Source organism: Chionomys nivalis, chromosome 17 (genome assembly GCF_950005125.1).
Source record: "Chionomys nivalis chromosome 17, mChiNiv1.1, whole genome shotgun sequence".
NCBI classification, from domain to species: Eukaryota; Metazoa; Chordata; class Mammalia; order Rodentia; family Cricetidae; genus Chionomys; species Chionomys nivalis.
Genome location: NC_080102.1, coordinates 33,934,395 through 33,947,013, shown reverse-complemented (window position 1 = coordinate 33,947,013; position 12,619 = coordinate 33,934,395). Strand labels below are relative to the sequence as shown.

Genomic DNA, 12,619 nt, shown 5'->3' with positions numbered 1-12,619 from the left:
TGAGATGAGCCTATGTCTCCATTGCTGTAAACTCTCCCCAGCAGGTTTCCTTGACCTGCTTGTGGCCCCAGGGTGCTGGGGGTCAGTCTGAAGCTGTCTGTAACTTCCAAAACCCTGCTGGTCCTCTTAGTACGGCAGGCTTGCAAAGCTCCTTCTTACTCCAAGGCCCAAACCCCTTTTGTTGCCACCTCCAGGGAGATCTGTCGGCATCACGGTTTCCTTTCCAGTTCCTCCAGCCAATCTCACCTGTACCTTTTCTTTTCTCCTGGCACCCTGGGTCATGCTTCACTCTAGATTTTGATAGTGAAGCTGCTGCACCAGGCAATCCCCCTCTCAGTCATCCATTCCAGTCTTTTCTCCCTGAATCAGGCCTGGCACTCTGATATAGGTCCCAACTCTTTGCCACAGGACTCCATCATTTCTGGAGGCACTGGTCCCTTCACTCCCATGGCCTCTTGCAGGTTGACAGCTTTAAGCCTGGATGTCAATGAACAAGCTGCCTCCAAGGAGATCTTGCATATTATTAGGTGGTGTGAATTCATCTCTGGCCTGAGTGGCAGCCTGAGCCTCAATCTCCCACTTTTCATCCCTGGTTTCATACTGAAAGTTGGTGTAGCCAGAGTGCTATCCCAGGAACATGTGGATGCCTCATGTTTACTGACGGGGGCAGTGGGAAGAGATGGTAGAGCTCACATGACTCACATTTCAGGTTCACAAGGAGACATTTTCTTTCACTCTGCCTCCTTTCGGGTTAGTATTCGCAAAGATCTAGCCCTGCTTTGCCCAGGTCCAGCTGAAAGGCATGCTGGGCTAGCAGCGAAGGAACGCTCGCTCTGGGAGACTGAGGAGATCAGGTTGGCTCTAATCCACAAAAGTCCATGCCCTGGGCTCCTTTCTGTGCGCACTACAGGAAGACACCTGCAAGGTAGCGTCGGTTGTTCATCATGGTATGTGGCATAAGCAGAGGGAGAAAAGAGGATACTATAGATGTGGGGTGACCTCAATACGGAGGCTGGTGGCACCCTGTAGGAGAGGCTACCAGCCCCGGGGTGAGCACTTGCTTATCCTATAGAGGTTCTTCTTGATCCTGCTATTATCCATAGAAGAGCAAGTCGCTATTCTTGGACCTTATAGCGTTTCTGAAGGAAATCAGTTGTTTCCCGAGGTCATGCACTGCGATGTCTAATTCAGGCGGGTTGCATGTCAGGTCCGCGACCCAGGTGTGGGATGGGGTGTGGGGCGGTGGAGGAAGAGACCATGGTGATTAATGGGTTGCTTCATTTACCAAACAACTGGGCGGTTGCACAGACTTGCTGTGATACGAGTATGGTTATTTCTCCAGCTTGATCCTTTGACCGGGTATGCCCTCCAAGGTCCATTTAAAGCGGTTACTGCCGAACAGCTAGGGATCGCTCAGAGAACGAAGGTGCCAGCCAGGGCTGTTAGCGCAGCCAGTTGTGCGCGGAACACGGATCTGGGGCCTCAAGACGTCAGTGTGCGCACAGTTTCATAAATGACCCACACCCAAACCGCTGCTGGGTAGAGGGATGACGAAACTATGTATTTCCAGAAGTAGGACAAGGGGCAGGCAAGAGGTCAGGGGAAGTGCGCAGCTGCCAGGGAGTCGGGAGCCGGTGTAATCCTCGGCGGTCCTTGTTCCTCGGACAGAACTTTGGACCAGTTCCACCGAAGTTCGCAACGCAATTGAGCGCAAAGCTGCTCCAGCTCCCAAGCGACTGCCGAGTTCCCAGAGTGCCATGCGCCGTTGACTCGCCGCGCCTTCAACTCCCAGGAGGCTCCGCGCCCTGCTCCCGCAAATCCCAATGGGCTCCGCGTCTTCACTCAGGCCCCGCCCCCACCTGGCCTGGGACTACAAATGGACTCTCAGGGGACGCCACCGCCAGTCATATGCTCCGCGGCAGCGCAGCCTCGGCCTCGCAGAGGTAGTTGTGGCCTGTGCCGGCTACGGAGGCCGGCAGGGGGCGGCGGCGGAGGCCGTTACTTAGGGTCCAGAGGCGGGGCCGCGGGTTCCAGGCACTGCAAGCCGGCGGGCCACGACTGGGCCGTGACGAGGTGCGGGCCGAGGCCATGGGCGACCGCGGAGGCGCGGGCGGCTCTCGGCGTCGGAGGAATGGCTCGCGGGTCTCCGTCCTGAGTGGTGGCGGGCCTGTGGCAGCCGAAGAGGAGGTGCGAGACGCGGCTGCGGGCCCCGACTTGGGAGCCGGGGGTGACGCGCCAGCTCGGGCTCCAGCTCCAACCCCGACCCCGGACAAAGACAGACACACCAACGTGGGCGACGGCCACTGGGAGCTGAGGTAGTAGAGCGCCTGACCCCTACATCCGATCTCCCCAGCGACGCTCCCAGTTCTTAAAAGGTGGCCACAGCTTTGCGAGTCCCAAGTCTGGGGGTCCCCTTGGGCTACGCGGGGACATAGTCTTGGAGAAGAGGGTCACTTGCCAAGGTCACCCAGGTAGGGTCGAGTAGCCAACCAGGGAGCCCGGGCAGAGGGGTAGGTAGCAGCCCCTTTTCCAGTTTGCTTAGGGAAGCGTACCTTGAGGCAAGTCCCTTGAGGTCCCTTCTGAGGGATGGGTAGCAGGAAGTCTGGAGCCCTGGGGGTTGCTGGTGAATGGACTTTCCTCCGTAGAAGGAGGTAGATGTTTTTGGGGGAGGGTTATGATGAAGAGGTACCCTTGCAGAACTGTGGGGTATCCTGTGGGTAGAAGGCGGCTAGAGGCTCCGTAGGACACAAGGCTGTGTGAGGAGAGTGGAATGGGCATTTGCCCAGGGCAGGGGACAGTACAGGAAGTTGTCTTGTACTAAGAGAGTGGCTTCATGGCTTATTCACCCCTCTTCCTGTAAGTAGGAGGGCCTGAAACCCTGCTTATGCTACAGAATGACTGCAGGCTATAGGGACTGAGCTGACAGTTAAACTAGACTTTCCTCCCCTGGCTGGGTGCTGGCGGGAGGTTTGGTATGGACACACCTATGGGAGAGGTTGTGCTTCCCCGACTGACTGACTGTGAGAGCTGGAAGAATGCACCGTGTTCTTTGATAACATTGGCTGCCTCCTCCAAGCTGTCCCTGAGGCTCTTTCTGGTGTTCATCATCATGGGACCCTTTTTCATAGTTCTTCTGGGTTAGGGAGTAGCTGAGGGACTAGAAGAAAGTGGACAACTAGGCTGGCAAAGATTTGTTCTGTTTGTTGCAAGGGAGTCTTTCTCTAGTGGGCACTGTGGGAAGGGGGCCCCCAGCTGCCCTTGGGTGTTCACAGTTCACCTAGGAGATAAGATAACTTCAGTGTGAGGCCTGGCACAGTGTGGACAAAGGTCAGGTAAGAAGGCCGTGAAGGCACAGTGTGGGAGGAGGCTGGCCCTCCTAAGAGGGATGGTGGTTTTCTGTAATTCACAGTTTTGCTTGAGGGAGGTTGGTCTCTCTCTCTCTCTCTCTCTCTCTCTCTCTCTCATTTTACTTCAAACAGACAGACAGACAAACAAACAAACAAACAGGGTTTCCTGTGTAGCCCTTCCTTGTTGTTCTGGAACTCTATAGACCAGGCTGGCCTTGATCAGAGATCTGCATGCCTCTGCCTCCCAAGTGGTGGGATTAAAAGTGTCCATGCCCAACTCCATCTGAGGTGTGAAGGGTCCTAGAGTTCCCCTATGCTGACTACCCTCATTGCCTTTCCCTTTAGAAGTCTGGAAGTCTGCTGTATGACCTCTAGAGGGGTAGGAATAGTGTCTTTTTATGTGAGATCTCAGTTGTGGACCAAGTTACTATTCAGCGATAGGCAAGAGAGAGCAGTCCTGTCTTTGGATGGCCACTCTTCTGTGTGAACTTTTTCTGTGTCCTTTGGTGTGAAGTTTGTGCAAAGATAGGAAATATGTATGTGTGTGACATCTCTGCTGTGATTTCCCCTACCCATAGATGGATGGTAGATTGCAGAGGTGGGGGTGGGGATTCTAATTTGGGAATGGCACAGGGCTTGAGGCCTCCTAATTGAGATGCTAGATTCCATTCTTTCTGTTGGTGGGCCAGGCTCTGACTGCCCTCTTGGAGTTGGCCTGTAGCTCACCCCATTGCCACTGTTCTCTTGCCAACTCCCCCTCCCTTTGTTGTTGCACTTGGCAGTCCAACCTTTCTCTCACCCTTCCTCTTGACTCCCTGAATTTCTGTATCCTCCTCTCCCCAGTACTTCCTGCTCACTTTAAGCTGGGCCATTGAGCCGGGTCCTGAATGTCAGTTCCTTTCTTCTACCATGTGGCAAGGTGAGGCAGTAAGTTCTGTCTACTATTCACCTTTCCAGATGGCACACATTCATGGGCACCCAAGGCAAGACCTTAGGGTGGTGGGTTTTTCCCATGGTATTTGTCCCTGAACGTCTTTTATACATCTCTAGTAGGGTCTGGGAATTTATGAGGATCTTGCTTCAACCTTCTTATACACCAGGGCTTGGCTCAGAGGGCAGCGCAGAGGAAGTGCCAGGTGTCAGCTAGAAGAGTAGCTGGCATTCTCTTCCCTTCTCTTTCTGTTTAGTGTTGAATCTGAACTGAGGTCCCTAGATGAAGTTCGTACTTGGAGATTTATTCTTTGAGTGTGTGTGGGATGGGCATGTTCTTGTCTTACAATGCTTCTGTGGGGTTGCAGGAGAGGCAGGAGAGGGTGCTAGTTCTTCCTTGCTAGCTTCCTTGCTTGTGTGGTTTACCTGGGTAGACCTGGGTGGTATAGGAGGGAGGGCCTCAGGGAGTGAGTGTAGGACATGGGAAGGCCCTTTAGTAGGTGAGAGGGTGGCACAAATGGCTGTGATCATGGCTAGCCAGCTCCTCTTTTCCCTGCATTTCCATTTCTGCAGCCTGCCCTTCAGCCCACTTGCTTCTGGTCACAGTGGCAAGCCTGGACTTTGCAGACATTGGTGGATGGGGGCTTCCTCCCCAAGGATCTATGAAGGGAAGGAGTAGCATAGGTGGAGGCAGGGCAGTGGAAATGCTGCCTTCGTGATGCTGGATGGGCAGTCCGTAGAAGGAGGGACCTGAGACATTGGTGTGGATAGTTAAGGAAGGAATTAGAAGTCCAACAGAAGGAACCTAAAAATAAGCTCTTAGGACATTGTCTGCTAACCCATCAAGGCCTTCCACATGGTGGCACATGTCTGCAATACCAGCACTAGAGAGGCTAAGGCAGGAGGATCAGCAAGGCCAGCCTGACTACACAGACCATGTCACTTAAATCACAAAACAAGGATTGTCTGCTTACTGCCAACTCTGGAATGGAGGACCTATTCTCTACTTCTGTCTTCATTCTGGAAAAAAGCACAGAAAAAAGCAGCATGGTTGCCCAAAGGGGAGAAGGGTCAGGTATTTATTTATTTATTTATTTATTTATTTATTTAAATTAATATCTGCTTGCATGCCAGAAGAGGGCACCAGATCTCATTACAGATGGTTGTGAGCCACCATGTGGTTGCTGGGAATTGAACTCAGGACCTTTGGAAGAGCAGGCAATGCTCCTAACCGCTGAGCCATCTCTCCAGCCCCGAGAGAGGTCAGTTTTGTGAAACAGCTTTGGTTATGGTGGGTTGTGGCACAGAGGCCAGCTATTAAGTTTTGGGGCCAGGAGGCTTTGGGATAGTTGTGCTGAAAGCACAGGACTTCAGCTTGGGGGAGGGGACTGATGGGAAGGTCTAGCAGACAGATGCAGAGATACATTCCTGCTTGCCTTATGGTATTGCCTCTTTATTTATTCATTTATTTATTTTTATGGTGTTACCTCTTAAGGATAACTACATCAAGCCAGTGAAAACAGTTTGGGGATATACCCCAAACAAAGACAGCAATCAGAAGGCAGGTGCAGATTGGAAAGAAAGGGGGACTCAGATAGAGACTACAGTCGTATTATATGACTTCTATCACATAGGCCTAGTGTGTAGATGCGGGAAGGCTAGTCTTTAGGAAATGGAGTCGGCTGGAACTATCTCACATTGGTGCTCTAGCATGGCATGGACAGTAAGAGGGGTTTGACTACTCTCTGACTAACCAGGAGTTAGTATAGATGGGACTAGGTGCCAAGCAGATCTCTTTCTCTTTCTTCATTTTTTTAACGACAGGGCTTCTCTGTGTAGCTCTTGCTGTCCTGGAACTCATTCTATAAACCAGGCTGGCTTCGAACTCAGAGAGCTACCTTCCTCTGTCTCCTGAGTGTTTTTTTCTTTGTTTTTGTTTTGGGTAGATCTGTCTTGAGTCTGGTGGTGGTGACACACCCCTTTAATCCCTCAGGAGGCAGAGGCAGGCAGATCTCTGTGAGTTTGAGGCCAGCCTGGTCTACAGAGTGAGTTCCACGACAGCCAGGACTATTACACTGAGAAATCCTGTCTCAAAAAGAGGAAAAAAGAAAAAGATCTCAGTCTTGATAGTAAAGAATGAGCTTGTTGGTATTGCCCCTCAGCCTCCTTGACCCCTCTTCTGGAGAGGGCTGTCAGGCTTCCAACTCTAACCAAAGCTAGGGCTTCCCCCTTATTATAAGGCAAGATCAGCTCTAAAAGGGCATCTGTCCTATAGTAGGTTCCTGGCCTGCTCCTCCTCCTCCTCCTCAGAGCCCCAGGGCAGAGGTGTATGTGGTGAGAGGAAGGAGAGGCCTCTACCTCTTTGCTTACAAAATCTATGTCTTGCTCAATTCTGTGTGGCTTCCTGGTGGCACAGCAGCTGGAGGGCAAGGTGGAGCCACAGTTGGTGTGAGTGAGGGTTCTAGGATGTTCCTGTTGTCTTTGTCTGTAGCCAAGTCTGGTCCTTCTCCTAGTCACACAGTGCTCCTCTGCCTGGCCTGGTTTATTTCTTCACAAGCAGTGTCTGTTTGGGTGTCCTGCATCCAGTCACTGGGTGAGAGCCTTCATGGGTAGGAAGTTTCTGGGGATTTTCATCAGGCCCGAGTAGTTAGTTGCCTCATGGCCCCTGAACAAAGGCAGGGACATAGAACTTGAACATAAGAGGGCCGTGGGGCCAAATCACTGCTCCTGAGAAAGATACATTAAGGCTGGGCACTAGGCCAGCTATTATAATGGACCTCTGTGTCTAAATGTAGGGAGGATGCTTTTCCTGGCTATGGTGGGGACTCTTCCATGCGGGATGTGGTAGGTGGGATGGGCAGATTGGGCAAGGTAGACTCCATCTTGTCTTGCTGTCCCAGCAGTACTTGATAGGTCCACATAGGTCCACACATGCCCAGGTGGAATTATCTTTGTGGCCCAAGAGCTTGGCTGCAGTTGGAGATTTCTGGAGCTCAGACTCCACGAAGGCCTGTCTAGCCTCTTCTGCTTGTGATGAGCATTTTTCTGCTAGAGGGAAAGATCTCTGGCTGGTTCTGAGACCTTTTCCTCTAGTAGCTATGTAGCTTCTGGAATGGCTTTGCCTGGCTTCTCTTCCTGTTTGTAAATGGGTAATGGACTCTAGGTAAAGAAGACACCTGGAGCAGGAGTCGGTTGTGATGTGTTTATTCCTGTCATACTGGTTATTGCTTACTGGAGAGGATTCTGTCTCTTTTTTTGCTAGGTGTCACCGTCTACAAGAGTCTTTGTTCAGCTCAGACAGTGGTTTCAACAATTATCGTGGCATCCTGAATTGGTGTGTGGTGATGCTGGTGAGTAGGAATGTGGGAACAGACTCACTGAGGCTATGTGTGGCAGAATCTTCCAGGGTGCCCTTGCCCTGATACAGGCTCTACCCTTTGAAGGCTGGTTGGAAGGAAGCAGGGGTAGTTCTTGCAGTGGCTACATTGGCTTTCTCTTGGATACCAGGCTAGCTCTGGGTGGTTCAGTGGTAGTAGAGACAATGAGTCTCTTGAATACTCTGCTGTGCCTCAGGTTCCCCTTGGCTGTGCAGGTGTGATATGGGAGATCAGGGACATAAAGGGGGAGTATAGGTTGCTCTCCAGTCTGGGAGGCGCACTCTGTGGCCTCCCTAGAAAAGTATGGAAGAAATCTTGAGGATGTATGTCCTATGTCATGTGGGCAGAACCAGCCACTGCTTTGTAGGCCTTCTAGTCCCTTTCCTTTAACCTTGGGTATTGGTAGTTGGGGTGCTATGCCATTTCCAAGCCTGTTGCCTCTATGGCCTGGTTCCTACTGGGGCCATGCATCTCCACCCCAGAAGCCATTGGAGTCCAAGGCTCAAAGGGGCAGCCTAATGAGTGGGTCAGGGCAAAGGCTATCATCACCCAGCTTCTAACACTCAGATATGATCTGATACCTATTGCCTTTGCCCAGAAGTGTCTGTTCCTGCTTTAGGCATGGCTTCTTTGGCCATCCAATGTGGAAGGGACTCTACCCTGTTGTGCCCTGAAAGGTTTCTGAGGCTTTCAGCACCTTTTCCTTGGACAGAGCTTTAGGCCTTGGTTAGCTGTACCACCTACATGGTGCCTTCTCTGACCATCTAGGCAAAGAACCCTACCGGTGTTACCTTGTCAGTATTGCCCACTGCTTCTATCTGTTTGGGTAGTTGGCCAGGTTGGTGACTCCAGGCCTGTGTTTGGTGTTTGTAAGATGGCTGAGGAAGGAGACCAAACACTGTGTCTCAGGCTAGAGTCTACAGGCTCAGTCCGTAGATGAGCTATGCTGGACTCATACTCATGGAGCTTTGAGTATTGCTAGAGTAGCTGACTCTGGTACAGAAAGACCCACCCCTGTTCTTTTCGGTTTTGATGGATCTTTTTGCTGCTTGTCCTGTCTTCAGGGCTTGCTGTAGCCTCCTGTATCTCAATTAGGCACTGAGGGACCAGTACCCTGGGCAAGGGTAACTGCCAGATGTGTTGGGGTCAGGTGGGCTGTTTAGCACCAATAGGGCTGAACCCTCCTGATTGTCTCTTGCAGATCCTGAGTAATGCCAGGTTATTTTTAGAGAACCTCATCAAGTGAGTACCTTTTCCAAGGCCCTCTTACCTCACCCTTGCCTCCCCAGGCAGTGAGGCCCACCTCTACTCAGGCCTCCATTGCCCCACCCCCAGGTATGGCATCCTGGTAGATCCCATCCAGGTGGTGTCTCTGTTTCTGAAGGACCCCTACAGCTGGCCTGCCCCATGCTTGATTATTGGTGAGCTGCACTCCAAGAAGGGCCATGGGTGGGGGAACAGGCTGATGAAGGCCTGAACCTGTCCTGTGATGCTTCTGTCCTCAGCATCCAACATCTTTCCTGTGGCTGCATTTCAGATTGAGAAGCGCCTGGCAGTGGTAAGTGGTGCCCATCCCTCTCGTTGCTCCAGTCACTGGTGGTCTGGTTGTGATAGGCTCTTCTTACTAGGCCTGAAGGTCTTCTCCCAGGGCAGAGGACCTGGTTGAATGCTCTCCTTCTCTCTCCAGGGTGCCCTGACAGAGCAGATGGGGTTGCTGCTACATGTGGTTAACCTGGCTACCATCATCTGCTTCCCAGCAGCTGTGGCCTTACTGGTTGAGTCCATCACTCCAGGTGTGCCTCCATTCCTAACCATCCCAGCCCAAGTTGAGCCGACTTTAGGTTGTTCATGTGATGTGGGTGTCATAGCCGAGCCCACCTTTCCTGTGTTAACTGTGGTGTATGGGTAGACATGGCTGATACCTATCTTGCAGTGGGTTCTTTGTTTGCCCTGGCATCATACTCCATCATCTTCCTCAAGCTCTTTTCCTACCGGGATGTCAACCTGTGGTGCCGCCAGAGAAGGGTCAAGACCGAAGCTGGTAAGAGACCGTCAGGACTAGAACTTGCCTATAGGACTGAGTCTGGGCTGCGTGGCTCACCTTGCTGTCTTGCTTTTCTGGCAGTTTTTGCAGGGAAGAAAGTCAGTGGGGCTGCTGCTCAGCAAACTGTGAACTACCCAGACAACCTGAACTACCGAGGTGAGTAGCTGTGGGGTTGGGGTTCTCAGAGGCAGGACTGTGACGCTCAGGGCTATGTCATCCTAGTACCCACCCTTCTCTTCTAGATCTCTACTACTTCATTTTCGCTCCTACCTTGTGTTATGAACTCAACTTTCCTCGGTCCCCTCGAATACGAAAGCGCTTTCTGCTACGACGGGTTCTTGAGATGGTGAGGTTTGGGCCTTGAGGGTTGTCTGGGCACGACTTGGAGTGTGTGTAACTGGTGTCTCAGCTGGCTACTTCTTTCTTCCCTCAGCTCTTTTTCATCCAGCTTCAAGTGGGGCTGATCCAGCAGGTAAGTGCCATGAGTGGGTGTATGGTGGGGCTTAGCACAGCGGAGGGGAACTAATGTGGTACTTTCTTTGTAGTGGATGGTCCCTACTATCCAGAACTCCATGAAGCCCTTCAAGGTAAGGTTAAGTTCCACTGTGGCAGGGGTGGGTAGAGTAGAGGACACAGCCAGCTGAGGCAGCCTGTCTCCACAGGATATGGACTATTCACGTATCATTGAGCGGCTCTTGAAGCTGGCGGTGAGTGTCAGAGGCTCCAGTGGGATGAGGGTGAGGGTTATGAGGGAAGTCTGCAACCTGGAACCCTGTCTCCCCTAGGTTCCCAACCATCTGATCTGGCTCATCTTCTTCTACTGGCTTTTTCATTCCTGCCTGAATGCTGTGGCAGAGCTCATGCAGTTTGGAGACCGCGAGTTCTACCGGGACTGGTGGTGAGTAGTATGTCTCTAGGGATCTGGGTAGATCATGGCATGTTCTGCTTATCCCATTGTTTCTTGACCCCAAGGAATGCTGAGTCTGTCACCTACTTTTGGCAGAACTGGAATATCCCTGTGCATAAGTGGTGCAGCAGGTAGGGTGGTATTTGCACCTGTGGAGTATGGTTGTGGATGGACCTGGGCCTTATGGCATTAGCCTCATCCTATGGCTTCCTTGCTCTGCAGACACTTGTACAAGCCTTTGCTCCGACTAGGCAGCAACAGATGGTTGGCCAGGACAGGTGTGTTTCTGGCCTCAGCCTTTTTTCATGAGGTCAGTGCTTTAGGCATATCCCACTTCACCTCTGGACAAGGCTGGGCCACCCACTGAAACACTAACGTCTCTTCTCCTCATCCTCTAGTACCTAGTGAGCGTTCCCCTGCGTATGTTCCGTCTCTGGGCATTCACAGCTATGATGGTTCAGGTGAGCAGCTCTGACGCTTGTTTCCCTTAGCCTGTATCTGTGCCAGGCCCCACCTGACTATAGCCTCATTTGTTCTCAGGTCCCACTGGCCTATTTTGTGGGCCGCTTCTTCCAAGGAAACTATGGCAATGCAGTTGTGTGGCTGACACTCATCATTGGGCAGCCAGTGGCTGTGCTCATGTATGTTCACGACTACTACGTGCTCAACTATGATGCTCCAGTGGGGACCTGAGATACTGCCAAAGGCCGGCCCTCCCTAACCTGGGCCAGGAGTTCCAGAGGGGTTCCTGGCTGCCTGCACACTCCTCCTTGTCTGGGAGGCCTCTCTGCCCCTATGGGGCCCACTCCTGCTCTTGGGTATGGCACCCAAGTCCAGCTGGTATAAACCAGTGCTGGGAGTTTGTACTGACCAGGGGCCGAGGGCATCAATAAAGTCTAAAACCCTTCCTCAGCCTGCTGGGGTCATGGAAGCTGCTGAGGGTAACTGACACCCGCATGTGTTATGTAGCCTCTGCTTTAGGGACTGAAATTCTCAACCTCCAGTTTAAGTATATAGTGCTGGAAAGATTTGTTTCCAACAACTCTACAATCTCATGGAGTATATGGACAAAGTTGTTTAGCTGCATGATAGGACATAGGCAGTCACATGTAGTGATGGCCCTAGAACAGTAGCTGAGCAAGGTTACTGCTCAGGAAAGGCCGGTGAGTTCTTAACCTATCTTGTTACTCCACGCAGGGTCAGGGCACAGAGCTATGTGGACTCAATAGATGACCCTGTAGCAGCTGGCTATATTGTGTCTAGAACCCTTGTGAGGAGTCTGGTTTAAGAGATGACATGCAGGGCTCACTTGTGTTGATGAGACTCCAGGTAAGCACCCTGATGCCACAGTGCCACTATATCTGTCACCTCTAAAGGTGGGGCCATCATGGAGAGGACTTTGTACGCTGACTGCCTGGGGCCCAGGAATTAATAAACACTGTGTCTTAAGATATGTTTCAACTCCTTGGGATCAGGCAGCTCAACAAGTTGGGCTAGTAGCTCTAGGCTGTGCTGCACAGGGGCCAAACTTGACTGGTCTCAGCCTACTCTTCCAAACTACCTTTCGCTCTCAAGAGACAGCTGTGAAGAGGGATACTTTGCCCCCAAGTTCTGGTACCTGTTAAATTGGAGAGAGTCCCATTGACAATTCAGAGTCTTAATCCTTAACTTAATGGGTCAGTGCTTGTCAGCTGCTAGAATCTGCCAGGCTATAGACTTTAACTTGTAGTTACATGGCTATCTAGCGCTATGCAAGGTAGGCTGTGATCTCAGCTGCCTCAGGACACAGGGTTTGCGCCACAGCCTGTCACAGGCCACCTGTGAGGCCATTTCCACCTGTCTTCTCACACTCTAAGGAGACGTCAGGATCAAGTCCCAAACCAGTCCAGTACCTGACAGACGTGGGAGCCTGGCTCTGCCAATATGTCCAGGTGGATCTCTGTGAGTTCAAGGCTAGCTTGGTCTACAGAGTGAATTCCAGGACAGGACAGCCAGTGCTACACAGAGAAACACT

At 51.8% G+C, this 12,619-nt stretch overlaps 1 protein-coding gene across 1 annotated transcript; it reads left to right on the top strand.

Annotated features, from left to right (window-relative positions):
• Nucleotides 1–1,868: 1,868 nt before the first annotated feature.
• Nucleotides 1,869–12,072, top strand: Dgat1 (diacylglycerol O-acyltransferase 1). Its single transcript, XM_057792827.1, has 17 exons — nt 1,869–2,315; nt 7,540–7,627; nt 8,856–8,896; nt 8,990–9,075; nt 9,160–9,212; nt 9,342–9,447; nt 9,588–9,695; nt 9,780–9,854; nt 9,941–10,044; nt 10,132–10,170; nt 10,244–10,285; nt 10,361–10,405; nt 10,484–10,596; nt 10,671–10,736; nt 10,828–10,915; nt 11,004–11,066; nt 11,146–12,072. Exons 1-17 carry the CDS (start codon nt 2,089–2,091, stop codon nt 11,296–11,298), a joined length of 1,497 nt encoding a protein of 498 aa, XP_057648810.1. The 5' UTR covers nt 1,869–2,088; the 3' UTR covers nt 11,299–12,072.
• The last annotated feature ends 547 nt before the right edge of the window (nt 12,073–12,619 follow it).

What these genes read in the sequence shown, in the direction of transcription:
- Dgat1 (XM_057792827.1), top strand. Translation starts at nt 2,089, where the DNA reads ATGGGCGACCGCGGAGGCGCGGGCGGCTCTCGGCGTCGGAGGAATGGC. An exon ending in AAGGGTCAAGACCGAAGCTG is followed by an intron (nt 9,696 to 9,779) that starts GTAAGAGACCGT and finishes CTTTTCTGGCAG; the next exon opens with TTTTTGCAGGGAAGAAAGTC. An exon ending in TACGACGGGTTCTTGAGATG is followed by an intron (nt 10,045 to 10,131) that starts GTGAGGTTTGGG and finishes TTCTTCCCTCAG; the next exon opens with CTCTTTTTCATCCAGCTTCA.